At 34.2% G+C, this 14,725-nt stretch overlaps 1 protein-coding gene across 14 annotated transcripts in view; it reads right to left on the reverse strand.

Moving 5' to 3' along the window:
• ST7L (suppression of tumorigenicity 7 like) overlaps window positions 1-14,725 on the reverse strand; it is a 90,527-nt gene that overhangs the window by 70,244 nt on the left and 5,558 nt on the right. For 13 of the 14 annotated variants that reach the window (XR_011073561.1, XR_011073564.1, XR_011073562.1 and 10 more), the window contains exons 4-6: window positions 9,763-9,817; window positions 6,998-7,113; window positions 994-1,072 (exon numbers count right to left, since the gene is read on the reverse strand). Coding sequence is in view for 9 of the 14 variants with exons in the window: in XM_068540502.1 (XP_068396603.1) it covers window positions 994-1,072; window positions 6,998-7,113; window positions 9,763-9,817 (250 nt within the window). In the remaining 5 variants the exon portion in view is untranslated. The remainder of the gene's footprint in view (window positions 1-993; window positions 1,073-6,997; window positions 7,114-9,762; window positions 9,818-14,725) is intronic. The other variant, XM_068540503.1, reaches the window with a different exon arrangement.

The raw sequence follows: 14,725 nt of genomic DNA on the forward strand, positions 1-14,725 counted from the left end.
AACAATGATAATTCTTTGAGAAAAAGGTCCATTCTGCTTCCTTTGATAGTAGGAATTATACCCAGAAGACAGACTGTTGTCTTCAAGGCTGCCACTGAGCTAGGGAGTGGAGGATGGGGTCAGTGTTAAGTTAAAACACCACAAAGCTCTCTTACAGAAATTCAGCTATTTTTTAAAACTGATTAAGCATTCTCCAGGTTGCAATAAACTTTGATTAGTTTTCAGAGTTTCAATAAAATTCATTCACTGCTTGCTGAGTTCCCTACACTGCCAGTTTTGTTCCACCTTGGGTAAGTCTTCTTAATAAGGATTAGTATATCTGTGGTAGGGGAGTAAGGAGGGGTACAGGGACAATGCTAAGTTCACATTATTCAGGAGGCATTCCTTGATTAATCCCAACTGGAACCATATTTTTACTCTTGGCACTTATTTAATATTAGATTAATACTTATTGATCTGTCCCATTTAAATATTAAGCCCACTTATGATTCTACATTTTGTTTTTTCAAAATATAAAGTTGATAAGAGGAGCTATAAAAAAATAAAGCTGCTAACATTAAAAAAAATTAAATTAGAGCCATGTTTTACTTATGTTGAATTCCCTTCCCATGCCTCCAATCCTACTAGCAACTACAGTTCTCAGGACTGAATGAATGCTTTAAATAAATGACTTAAATGAAAAACAAAATTAAAACAGGTGGCTTAAGTATTTTAGTACTCTTTAATTATCAAGTATTATCACCAATCAGATCAGCATTCTCCCTTTTATAAAGTATTTCTAGCATAATTTCTATTCAAAAGCATAGATAAGTTTACAATTTCAGAAGCAAAACACAAATGTCAATGAACACTGCAAATTTTGTCTCTAGTATGCAAAAAGAGAAAGGGGACTATTAATGACTCCAGGTGTCTTAGGAACAGAAAAAAGGAAACAAAATCACTTGCCTGGGTTTCCTTCAAAACAAACTTATTTTCCATATATTTCAAACTTACTCATTGTTTAATTCTAAAGCTTGATAGGCTGCTTTGATTCGAGCTGGAGGATTTCTTTCCCTCCATGCCTTCTGCATAACTGTAGGAAAAACATTTCAAAAAGTAGATGATATGGTAAACATAAATTATCTTATGCAAAACGTATGAAGAATGAGTTAGAAGAGTAAACAAAGATTTAAATAACATGTTCTTAAACATAAGAAACAAGAAATTGTGGTGATGGCTCACATTAACCTCATGAGAAATTTACATTAAATTTGGAAGCTTCACATAAAGTAGAAATTTAAATATTATTTCTCTGATTTATATGAATAATAACATAGATGGTACTTAATCAAGTTAATTACATCATTATACATGAACATTTATATATCTAAATGCATATTAAAATTGATATCAGATTATAATCTATGAAATATTCTAGTTCCTTTATCCTCTTGAAAAGGTTCTATGGAACTGTTAAAAATATACAAAAAAAAATTAAAAAACACAGTACTTATTTAATCAATGATTCAATCCATGAAGAATGTTTGAATTTGCATTTTGTATAAAAAGGGGGGTAAAAAGGAATTAACTTAGACTATAGTATATTTATGGGAAATGTCAGTCTCTACTAAGAGTCAAGAAAAGACTGAATTAGGATCTCTCTGGTATAACAATATTTGTTTTGTTATCATTTACTGCACCAAAATGAAAATTTCACACTAAGCAAAGTTTCTTAAAAATTAAACAAACAGGGACTTCCCTGGTGGTCCAGTGGTTAAGAATCCACCTTCCAATGCAGGGGACGCAGGTTTGATCCTTGGTCAGGGAACTAAGATCCCACATGCCGCGGGGCAACTAAGCCCGTGTGCCGCAACTACTGAGCCCACGCGTTCTGGAGCCCACATGCTACAACTAGAGAACCCGCACACTCTGGAACCTGCGCACCACAACTAGAGAGAAGCCCGTGTGCCGCAACAAAGATCCCATGTGCCACAACTAAGACCCGACCCGACGCAGCCAAATACATAAATAAATAATTTTTAAAAAACTAAACAAACAAATAAACAAAGTAGATCCATGAAACTATCTGGCCTATTTCAAGTTTGATAAGAAAAATAAAGAATCTATGAATGTTGCTTTTGGAACAAAACCTACAACTGTCCAGAAAGAATAATGTGGAAAATGTTTGAGTTTTCCTTTGGAAACAAAATATTAGTCTTGGCTTAGAAAAGGAGACAATATATTTCTACTTGCGTAACAAAAATACATTTCTCATATCAAACATGTCACCACTAGCTGACAGCTAATGCTTCCTGAACTTGACAAATTGATGCAAGTCAGCACCCATTTGATAATAACCAGGTAAAGAATAACATTTTGCTTAAACATTAAAATATTACATAAAAATCAAGTATAATATTTGACTTGCCATTTTTGATGATGAGGCTCTCTTCTATAAGTTACATGATATTTTCACGTTACATTTTGACACTGAATCTTTATTAACAGTTTAAATGGTTATTTGGTACTCTAGCATATTAAGTATATACAGTAATTTATTTAACCAGTTCTCTTTTGATGGATAATTAATATTTTGCTAATACAGAAATATTGTGATAACCATCTTTCAACATCTATCTTTGCAAACCTGACCAAATATTTCATTTTTAGAAGTGGAATGGTTGGTTAAAATATGTATGCATCTTTTAAAAGATTTTGGATATATATTTCCAAACTCCTCTCAATGAGACTGTATTAATTTACATTTTTTCAGGCAGTGCAGGAGAGTGACTATTTCCCCACTCCCTTAACAACACTGAGTAGTATCAATCTTTGCTAATTTAAAACATGAAAACTTATCTCATTTGCATTTGCATTTCTTCTATTTCTAGTAAGGTCATCTAATCCACCATTAAGCATTTTTTCTTATTCTCATGTTTTCAAATGCTCTATCCAGCCTTATTATTCCTCACAACCAATGCAGTTCTAAGCCAATGAGGAAAGGGGAAATAAAGTAGAGGAAGGAATATACTTCCCTCTAAAACAAGGTTTAGGAATAATTTAAAGCAATATGCTCATTTAGTATTCAACTGTCCTCTTTAAGAATACTGTATATGCTTTAAAAATAACACAAGCAGTTAACAATTCAAATTTATCTATTTTTCTAGTTAAATACTATTCTAATATGCTAACCAGCAGAAGAGACTACCATTCAACCCAAGACCATGGGTCACAAATATAAATGCCTTGAGACCAGGCAGAAAACATAAATGAGTGAACTAAAAGCACATGCACTGTCTAAGAGAGTCACAGCTCAGGTCTAACAAATTACTGCCAAGTGGAAATGCAGGTCCATATTTCCCAACTTAAAATTGTAAATCTGGAGTTTAATGTTAAATCTCCTGATTTTTTTAAATGTTGAAAAAAAAAAAAACGTGAAAACAAATTATCCAAAAAACACTGCTGGTTGGCCCTGAGGATATGTTTGTTCACTGTCCTAAAAAAACAAATCAACAGAATAAGAACAAAAATGTACTAATTTAGGGCTTCCCTGGTGGCGCAGTGGTTAAGAATCCGCCTGCCAATGCAGGGGACATGGGTTCGAGACCTGGTCCGGGAAGATCCCACATGCCATGAGGCAACTAAGCCCGTGCACCACAACTACTGAGCCTGCGCTCCAGAGCCTGCGAGCCACAACTACTGAAGCCCAAGCGCCTAGAGCCCGTGCTCTGCAACAAGAGAAGCCACCGCAATGAGAAGCCCGCACACCACAATGAAGAGTAGCCCCAGCTTTCCTCAACTAGAGAAAAACCTGCACGCAGCAACAAAGACCCAACGCAGCCAAAAATAAATAAAATAAAATAAATACATTTATTTAAAAAAATCTACTAATTTAGTAATTACTGATGACAATAGTCAAGAGGAATTTGTCACATCACACATATAGGCACGTTTGTCTTTTTTTAATATAAAACTATAGACATAAATCATTATCTTTATGTGAGTATCTGAAAAGATCAATATGGAACCAACAGTCCATTTCTGGATTATCATTCGTGGATAAGGTTTAGTTCAGTCTTTAACTGGGATTATGCATACCTCTAGAAGTACTACATGGAACTTTGCAAGGACCAAAATGGGACACACAGTTTTAAGTGAATCAATTTCTAAAGCTTCAACTATCTATGACTCTTTCCTATAACTGATCTACCTGAAGAATGTTCCTCTGATTGGTCTATGTCATGCTGGTTTTCCTTTCCTAGCCAACATACGCTCCCCGCCTCACTGCGTCCCCTAAAGATATATTACCTTTTCCTACTTTACAAAAGAAAAGCTTACTTTTCACCCATCCTGAATCTTTCCAAGGTGCACTGCCCTACAGTGTAAAGATTTCCATGTGCCTCAGGGGACAATTCAAAGTTTGGGCTTGGGAGGAACCATTTTTAATCAAGGAACCTATAATAGGGATTTGTGCCATTTACTTATTTAACAGTGAAGCTCAGCATTAGAAATAGAGTATTCTGGCCCCTGGAATTTCTGAATTCAAGTATATTGTAGAGTGGGGAGGGAGTGATAATTTTTATCAGTTCCATTTATCAGCACCCTTTCTCCCCTTACTATCAAAGCATGCATTGCTCCTAAGGGAAGGTACCCTCATAGTAAGGCAAAGAAAGCATTAGTAAGGGATAATAAAGGCAGTGGAATCTTGTTTTGGCCAAGTGATAAGCTCACGGCAAGGTTTTAAGACTTATCTATCTTCCTATCTTAGAATCTGAATTCAGAAGAGAGATGGTTGTCATAGGGATGCATGTTAACATGTTTATTTGAATTAAAAAATGAAGTCAGACTTCTCTGTCAGAAAGTAAGTCTGATTTAGTTGACAGGCATGACAATGAGAACTCACCCAGCCAATTAGGTTATATGGAGGACTCTTTCCAAAGTTGGAAGAGCCAAATATGTAGCTCCAAGGATTTGACAAAAATATAAAGTACATGATTCCATTTAGAACTTTATGATCAAAAGAAACTTAAATTTAAAAAAATTTATACAAAAACTGTTTATTGTGGAAAAGCATTTAAGTGTGATTAAAAAACTCTCAAACATAATTATAATAAAATCATATAGAGATGTGGAATGGATATGAGTTCAACAAGAAAAAGTACTTACATAAAATTTACTACTGTTAGAGTATTTGTTCATGTATTTTTCAATGGATCATGGTGGATATCAAGTCATTAGATTGCTTGAAATACATTCAAATATAGAGTATTTTAGTTTTATTTTTAAATGTCTGTATTTATAATATGTTAAAAATTACATTCTTTGCAATTATTTAACCTTACAATGTCAAGTTAAAAATGTGTGAAGGGATACATAGTTTTTCAAAATTCTTTTAGGAGGTATGTGAACAAAAATGTTTTAAGACCATAGCTTTAGTGGATGGCCATGGTTGCTATTTGAAAAGCCTGCCAAGGTTTGCAATTCTGCCCATGAGAAGGAGGTGAAGCCTTAATATCCAGAGTCACCTCAGTCCTCATAGTTAACAATACAATACTGATTTTCCACTGCTGTTATTTCCTTAACATTATACTTTTGCCATTAATGTAAACATTAAGCATATAAACATAAAGCAATTCCTTTTTCTCTGATTTGCAGTTAAACCATTTTATGTAATCATACCAAAGATCCTTGGGTTTCCTGCTACCATACATGCTGAATATATTTAATGCAGCAGAGATATATCACAATGAACTCACTTCAATGTTGGAAAACTGGCTGTTTTTCAGACCCTAATTGTTGGTGATTTTCTTCTGCCTATCAATGTGATGAGTAGAAGCAGTTAATAGTATAGGGGTTAAGAGCCAAACTTGAGCTTGAAACCCAGCTTTTTCATTTATTAGCTAGGTGATTTAGGGCGTGTTACTTGTTTCCCCTTTGCCTCAGTTTCTTTATATTTAAAATGTGGCTGATAATAGTACCTATATCATGAAGTGATTGGGAAGATTAAATTAGTATCTTTATATAAATTGCTTAGAACAGTGCTTGGAGCATAATAAGTGTTATACAAGTGTTAGCTATTATTACTGAAATTGCTTAAGACATCTGTGACACCAAGGCTATTCATTCATTCATACTTCCATCAAAGAATAAATATTAATATTTACAGTATATCAGGCAGTGTGCTAGGTGATAGGGACTCAAAGATGACAAGTATAGTCCCTAATTTCCACAGTTTCACACATTATTAGGGAGGACAAACATTAAAACAACATGATAAATTAACAAATAAGTGTTTACGGTTGAATAAATTAACTAAAATTATTATAAAAGTGAGGTTTGGACTAAGTACTGCAGAACTATAGAGAAGATCAGGGAAGGCTTCCCAGAGAATGAGACTTTTAATTTTGAAGGATAAAAGTAGAAGCATAGATAAGGTGGGAGAGGGCAGTCAAAATAGTTGTGATAAAGATCCCTGTCTTTAAGCCAAACATTTAAGAGTTTCTATACTCACTTCTACAGAGAAGATTAGACAGAACTAAACACAGACATTTCTATGATCTTCCACCACTTTACATGCATCCCTGACTTATGACTGGAATAAAATATACCCCATTTTTCTCTACATGCTGTGCCCCAATGTTTAACTTTGCCTTACTCTTTTTTTTTTATATGTGTAATTATAGGTGTTAACTTCCCCAACCAAAACTGGGTACACTGTTCTCTGTATAAGCAATTGCTGTATTCGATCTGAAAGGCTTTTTAAGTAATAAAAGAAGCAATTTAATTAATTTTTGTAAAATACTTTAAATTCTATAAAGATTTAAATTTTATCTTATAAAAGACAAAAAAGTACGATAACCTAGTTTACAATCATAATTAGTTTCAATTTAATCTGGGTTTCTTATCAATGATGCAAACAACTCCAAGCCAAATAACTTTGTATAATAAATAACTCTAAAAAACTTTTAAAATAATTTTTATGACTACTGTTTACCCCAAGAACAGATATGACACATACCTGTGTCTGAAGGACGTAAAAAGTCTGTGTCACAGGTGAAAAAGGTCTGATGGTCCTGAGCTGACAAATTCATGTCATAGTATGTAAGTGGCTCTTTACCAGTCACCCAAGTGTATCTTTACCAAAACACAATAAAATATGTAAATTGAACATGAGAGAGCATCTGTCTGCTACAACAGACACTTTTTAAAATTCAAAAATATACTGCTACAAGTCTTATTTCAGGATGTTCAAAAGCTTATTATAATCAATAAAACAAAAGAGATAACCTATCCAAACTACTTAGAGTACAATAATAAAACATCAAAAACCAAAAGGGAAAAGGCTAGATTATTCAACAAACAGTGCTTCAAAGTTGAATTTGAAGGGATAAAACAATTTGACTTAAATATATACTTTTTTAAGTATACTTAAATAAATTCTCAGTGAATTAGAATTAAGTATTAAAAGTAAAACTACAAAGAAACTAGAAGAAAACACAAGTGAATTTTTACTAGATGTCAAGATGATAAAGGGTTTTCAAAGCGTAAAAGCAAAAAAAACTTTTTTCAGATTTTACTAAATTAGAAATTTTACCTTTCATTTCTTCCTAAAACCCTCAATAATTAATAGCAGGTAACAAACTGTCTAATAAATACATTTCAAAATATCCAATCTCATTGGTAATTAACAAATAGCAAATTAAAATAACAATTTTTACTATTCACCTATAAAATTGGCAAATATATATTGTCAAGGGTGAGGTGGGACTCACACATATTGCTGTTATAAATATAAATTGGTATTTACATTTCTTTTTCCAGAAATCAATTAGATAATATCTATCAAGAGTCTTAAAAATATTCACACCTAGTTAGACGATGGGTATATGGAATTCCATTATACCACTCTCTCTACTTTTGCTTATTTTTGAAATTTTCCACCATTAAAAGAAGAAAAAATTAAAGGGGGGAAAAAAAACTGTTCACACCTTTTGATTCAGTAATTCCAGTGCTACAAATCAACCCTAAGGAAATAATCATATATGTGGCTAAAGATTTATGTATAAAGCTATCGCTCTAGAGTAAATGTTAACAGTGAAATATAACCTGTGATCTGGATAGGGGAGCAGTAGGTAAGTTATGTATGGTACCTCCATATAATAGAATACAGTACAACTATTAAAAATCATGTTTTTGAAGAAATTCATGTTTTGAAGAAATTCTGTGGTAAATTCACACATAATGAATTTTATATATTATGATGTTCAAGTTTTGTTTCTATATATGCATATAGAAGAGAGACTGGATGGAAATACTAATAGCAGTTATCACTTAGTGGTAGAAAAAGGTGATTTTTTACTTTCTTTTTTATACATCTTTTTATTTTCCAACTTTCTACAATGAATATGTATATATTTTATAATCAGAAAAAGCATCTTAAAAGCACATTGTGTTATTTACATACATGATCAAAGATTTTGTTACTTAATAGTATAAGTTGCCTTTAAAGTTGCTATTTAAAGTTTTTAGCTATTTTAGGAGAAATTATCATGAAGAAAAAGGAAAAAGCGAATCCTTGTTCCCTTAGCAAAGTTTGGTATACTTTCTGAAATCATAAAAAAAAAATCAACGATCTACATTAATCCCAAAATGATTTAAAGCAGCTAAAAAACACATGTACAGTATCAATAACTTAAATTAGAAGTAAATTTTAAAAGACTCAGTAAAGTAAAACAAGGATTGGGCCATAAAATGGCTCATACCAAAGAGTTCCATACACTTGCTAAAGGTTGGCTACGATATGATTCTAAGCTTCCTAGAACCACACAATGATTACCAGTGCAATTTAGACTTTTACGTTAAGATAAACTAATCATTCAAAAAAGAAGCATTAAGTGTTCCTTATACTAAGATAAGAAATTTCTCTTTAAGATTTTCATGAAGTAGATACTATAAGATAACAAGAATAGCCTAAAAACTTTTCAATAAACACAGTGAGAAGTTCAAGGACCTGTTTCTTGCAGAATCCCTTAATATAGGCTAATGGCATCTATCATAAAAGCCTAGCTTTGGCTTCCCAGGATGTGACTGTCCTACACTATCAAGTACTTACGCACAGGGATTACTGCTAAATTATTTGTATCCCCATCATTTTGCATAGTGCCAATACATAGTAGACATAAACTGTTTCTTGTTCAATGAATTAAACAACATGCCCCAGTCTACCTCCAGGTAAAACACAGCCCTTTCCAAAACAAAAGTAAAGTATCTTTGGTCATAAGTTCCAAAAGTCGTTTTCTCATTTAGAATAAAAACCAGAAGAGAAATGGATACAATAGTGTAGCTAGGGAATGGCAATATAAAATACAATACAAAAATACTATGCCCTGTACTGTTGCACAAATGAAATTTATATTCACATTCAGATTGATATTTTCTAATGAATCGTCAAATAGAGTTTGCAATTGAGCACATGTGCACAGGAATATGTTGACATTTGCAATTTTTCCTCAATCTCATGAATTCTTTGAAAAGGCTTTCTGCCATAAACCAAGAGCCAAATATATACTTATATCACAAACATATGGTTTGAAGCAATGTTTCTCATGATTATAAAAGTAAATATAGTAAAGATGCTGACAATTAAACCTTGGGCTAATCATTTTACCTTATATCAGTATCTCCAACTAGAAGAGCTGTGATGTATTTGTAAAAATAAATTTTTCCATAATACTTTTATTCTAAAACCAATGCCATAATTATACTGAAAGCAAAATGTAATACCTCCTATATTCTGCTCCTCTGAAAAGATTTAGAGGATTTCTCCATACCTTGCATTCTAAAAAACAAAGAGAAAAAGGGGGAAAATAAGACAGTTTAATCAAATGTAGTTAAATCTTAATTTGGTCAACATGTATTGTATAGTCACTGTATGCTAAGTACAGTGCTAGCCACATATAGCACAAAGATGAATAAGGCATGGATCACCCCTGCTGTCACACAGTGTACAACCAAATCTAGTCATTCCCTTATTTCTGTCTCCATAGCATTTGGTTCACAATCCAAGTACAGCACTTACCATATTACAATGTGACTATCTGGTTTTCAGTTTTTCCTTTAAAATATGAGCTTTTAAAACTCTGCTCATTTTGTACTTCTGGAACCTACCACAGCATTTGGAACTAACTTAACTGAATTAAATGTAGCATGAGAATTAAGTTATGTAAACTATCACCTACACTGTGTGGTAAGTGCTATGATAGAGATATATTTTGTTCCAAGAGATAAAAAGGAAGTGATTAAGTTTGTTCTGGAGAAATTAGGGGAGACTTTAGAAAGGTTGTGACATTTAAACTTGAACCGCTGTAAAAATGAGTAGAAGGTTGCCAGATGAAGAACATTCTAAGCAGAGGAAGTATCAGAAAACCACACAGCATACTTAGGTTAGAGTACATGGTAGAAGGTGAGAGGGAGAGCTGTAAATGAGGCTAGAAAATAGACTGGGGGAAATTGATGAAGGGGCTTACATACCATGTAAAGAGTTTAGACATTATCCTTAGTCAATCAGAAGCCATCAAAGGTTTATAAACAGAAAAATAACAAATATCAGGACTTTGTTTAGATCAGCAGTTCTCAAAGTATGATTCATGGAACTGCAAAGTAACAACTCGTTTCGTAATAAATGCTAAGACATTGTTTGCCTTTTTAACTTGTTGACTTGAACTCAACCCTGAGAGTAAGGGCGTCCTTAAATTTTGTGCCCCAAGCACCTGACTTGCCTCACACTAGTCCCAGTCCTTCAAAGTTGGGCTAATGGTACAAAATCAATGGTTGGTAAAACTTCTGGTACTTTAAAGTAGTGGTCATTGGATTCCTCACCCCAATCCCAGTAAACAAGGCAACCAAATATGATGGTTGTCTCCAGTATAAGCAATTGTTTTTTGAGCTGGACTGACCTTTTTTTTTTTTTCATGGAATCTCACTTTTACTTGAAAGAGTCACTAACAGACAAATTTATGATTATTCAGACAGATACCTGGCAAACATTTTCTCAAAGTTGAACAAACTGAGTCTGTCAAATTCAAGGAAGAAAAAACAGTATTTGCTGCCAACGATAAAACTTGAGCTTTCAAGTACATATTAGAATTTTGAAAAACTTGTATCAGTTACCATGAGCTTGACCATTTCTCAACTTAAAGGCTTTCCTGTGAGATTAGTGGTATTAACAAATGTCATTTTTAAAAATTATACAATATGTCAATATTTGGAAGACATGTATAACTCAGGGAACGAGTATTTTCCAAGTGGCCAATGCATGATTTATAAAATTATTCATAAGTAAAAGACCCATTCAAAATGGGACACCAAGGGATTCTAATGTACAGAACATGAAAAGTTAACTGGTATAGCTTCAGATTCCACATTGCAACTAAACTTTAAGAAAGTACCTCAGTAAATTTTGGTGTTGTATTGAAAATGAATATCCACAACCTTCTGAAAAGGTTATTAAAATACTTTTTCCTTTTCCAACTACATATCTCTGTGAGAACAGATTTTCTTCATAGATGTCAAGCAAAACAATATTTCACAACAGACAATGCAGAAGCAGATATGAGAATAAGCAATTTTTTACTAAGCTAGATATTAAAGAGATTTAAGTAAATGTAAAGAAATGGCAGTCTTCTGATTAAAATTTTCTTGTTTTGGAAAATATAATTATTTTTCATGATACGTGTATTAGCTCAGGCTGCCATAACTAAATACCATAGATTGGATGACTTAAACAACAGAAATTTATTTTCTCACAGTTCTGAAGTCTGGAAGTCTGAAATCAGGGTGCCAGCATGGTTAGGTTCTGGTGAGAGCTCTCTTCCTGGCTTACAGATGGCTGCCTTCTTCCTGTGTCCTCACATGTCTCCTCCCATAGTGGAGAGAGAAATTAATCTCTCTTTTTCTCCTAAGGCTACCAATCCTATCACATTAGAACCCCACCCTTACAACCTCATTTAACCTTAATTGTCTCCTAAAAGTCCTGCCTCCAAATATAGTTACATTAGAGGTTACAGCTTCAACATATGAATTTGAGGTGGGGGAGAGACACAGTTCAGTTCATAGAACAATGTTAACATGCAATGGGTTTCCTGTTATTTTAAAAATAACTAATAAATATTTTTTAAATTTGTTTTAATTTCTAATATGGTAAATATTGGGGATATAATCAATATATAAACAAAAGCTCTCTGAGGTCTTCAATAATTTTTAGGAGTATAAACGATTCCTGAATCTAAAAAATTTGAGAACCACTTTTGTACATAGTAAGGGGAGAGAAGGTACTAAAAGAAGAATTATCATAGGCAGGGAAACCAGTTAGGATATACAGCAATAGTCCAGGAAAGAGATATCTAAGGCCTACATATGGGACACTGAATGTTGAAATAAAAGAAGGTAAAATAGAGTCAAGGTAATTTTTGAGGGGAATCAATAGCATACGATGAGGGTCAATAGTCTGGAGAAGGAAGGAGAAATAAAAGAGATATAATCTAAAACAACTCAAAGGTTTCTATTTTGGAAATTAATAGATTTTAGGATTATGGAAGGTACCTACTGAAAGAAGATAATTAGTAGTTTCACTTTGGACAGAATGAGTTTAGGGTTGCTTAGGGCCATCAAAGGTGGAGATTTCTAGCAAAGAGTTAGAAATGTGGGTCTAGAACATAAAAGAGAGCTTGGGGGCAGAAAGTTAACATTGGTTCTCCCAATATATATCTCTGTGGAAGATAATATTATAGAAGGAGATGCAGTTACCCAGGGAGAGAAAGTGGAACCAAAGGAGAACTGTGACTCACTTCTGAGGTCAATTCATGCATCTCTTCTGTGAAACATTTTGTGGCCTTCCTTCCAAGAATAACTGACCATTCCCTCTTTTCATCACCATAGTATCTTCTATACACTATATAAAAGTATCTTTTGTATCTTTTGCCATCACTTATTTATATGTCTGTATCCTGTACTAAGCTGTAATGTTCCTAAGGTTATCTTCACTTTCATTATGCAATGGTATACTCAATCTCACAATAGGGAATAAGATTGTATAATGCATTATTGTTATAATTATTTACGTACTGGACTCTGAGCTTCTTGAGGACAGATCTATGTCATATTCATTTTTTTTTTTTTAAGATTTATTATTTGTTTATTTATTTATTTATTTTTTGGCTGCGCGGGGTCTTAGTTGCAGCACGCAGGATCTTCATTGTGGTGCGCGGGCTTCTCTCTAGTTGCAGCGTGCAGGTTTTCTCTTCTCTAGTTGTGGTGCACAGGCTCCAGGGCACATGGGCCCTGTAGTTGTGGTGCACGGGTTCCAGAGCGTGTGAGCTCTGTAGTTTGCAGCATGCAAGCTCTAGTTGAGGTGCACAAGTTCAGTAGTTGTGGCACACGGTCTTAGTTGCCCCATGGCATGTAGGATCTTAGTTCCCTGACCAGGGATCGAACCTGTGTCCCCTGCATTGTAAGGTGGATTCTTTACCACTGGACCTCCAGGGAAGTCCCTCATATTCATCTTAATATGCCTTATTCTTAAGAGTTCTGTAATTATTCTATGAAAGGGGAGAAAGGAGTAGGGGAGAGAAAATTACCATTATTCCTTCCTGTAGTCCTGAATGGCTGCCAACCTCATCCCTTCTAATCCTGGTCAACACCCACTCAAGCTTTTTTTTTTTTTTTTTTAATTTATTTACTTATTTATGGCTGCATTGGGTCTTCGTTGCTTCACGTGGGCTTTCTCTAGTTGCGGTGAGTGGAGGCTACTCTTCGTTGCGGTGTGTGGTCTTCTCATTGTGGTGGCTTCTCTAGCTGCGGAGCATGGGCTCTAGGTGTGCAGGTTTCAGTAGTTGTGGTGCGAGGGCTCAGTAGTTGTGGCTTCCGGGCTCTAGAGCACAGGTTCAGTAGTTGTGGTGCACAGGCTTTGTTGGTCCACGGCATGTGGGATCTTCCCGGACCAGGGCTCAAACCTACGTCCCCTGCATTGGCAGGCGGATTCTTAACCACTGCGCCACCGGGGAAGTCCCCCACTCAAGCTTTAGGGCTCAGTTTAAACAGTTCTTTCTTACAGACTTTCCCTGACCACACCTAAAAAGTGCCAGCAACTGCACTCAGGTAATATTTTTCTACTAAATTAATATAACTCTAGTGGTTAGGTTTATTGAACAAATGAGACATTATGACATTCTGCAGAATTAACTCATTTGTATGAGTTAACTGTATGATTATAACCTATACCAAATGAAAGAAACAATAATCCAAAAATGTCATTTCTATCTGGCTTCAAATATTTTACTTTCCTAATTGCGTAATTACTAGATACATATAGAGGAATAGTCTACAGTTTATGTATGACAACAGATTATCCATACATGAATAACAGATTTTGATATCTTTGTAAATATACTGAGAAGAAAAACTATTTTTCCTAACTTTGCTCTCTTGGAAGAGATGGCTAATTGTCTCTGTTCTCTCCTTTATCAGCAATAAGATCCCCTTATCACCTGTGCATATATACACTGAGAAAATGATTACAATTTCTAGTCTCCCTTACAGCTAGTTCTGGCTATATGACAAAGGTCTGACCAGTAGAAAGTAAGTTGAAATAGTATGTGACACTGCTTGGAAGTGTCCTTGGCTGCTGTGGGGTGGGGTGTGGGGAAAGCGTCTTCTCCTGGCTTATTCTCCTTCCTGATGACTAGACTGT

This window comes from Eschrichtius robustus, chromosome 3 (genome assembly GCF_028021215.1).
Source record: "Eschrichtius robustus isolate mEscRob2 chromosome 3, mEscRob2.pri, whole genome shotgun sequence".
Taxonomy (NCBI): domain Eukaryota; kingdom Metazoa; phylum Chordata; class Mammalia; order Artiodactyla; family Eschrichtiidae; genus Eschrichtius; species Eschrichtius robustus.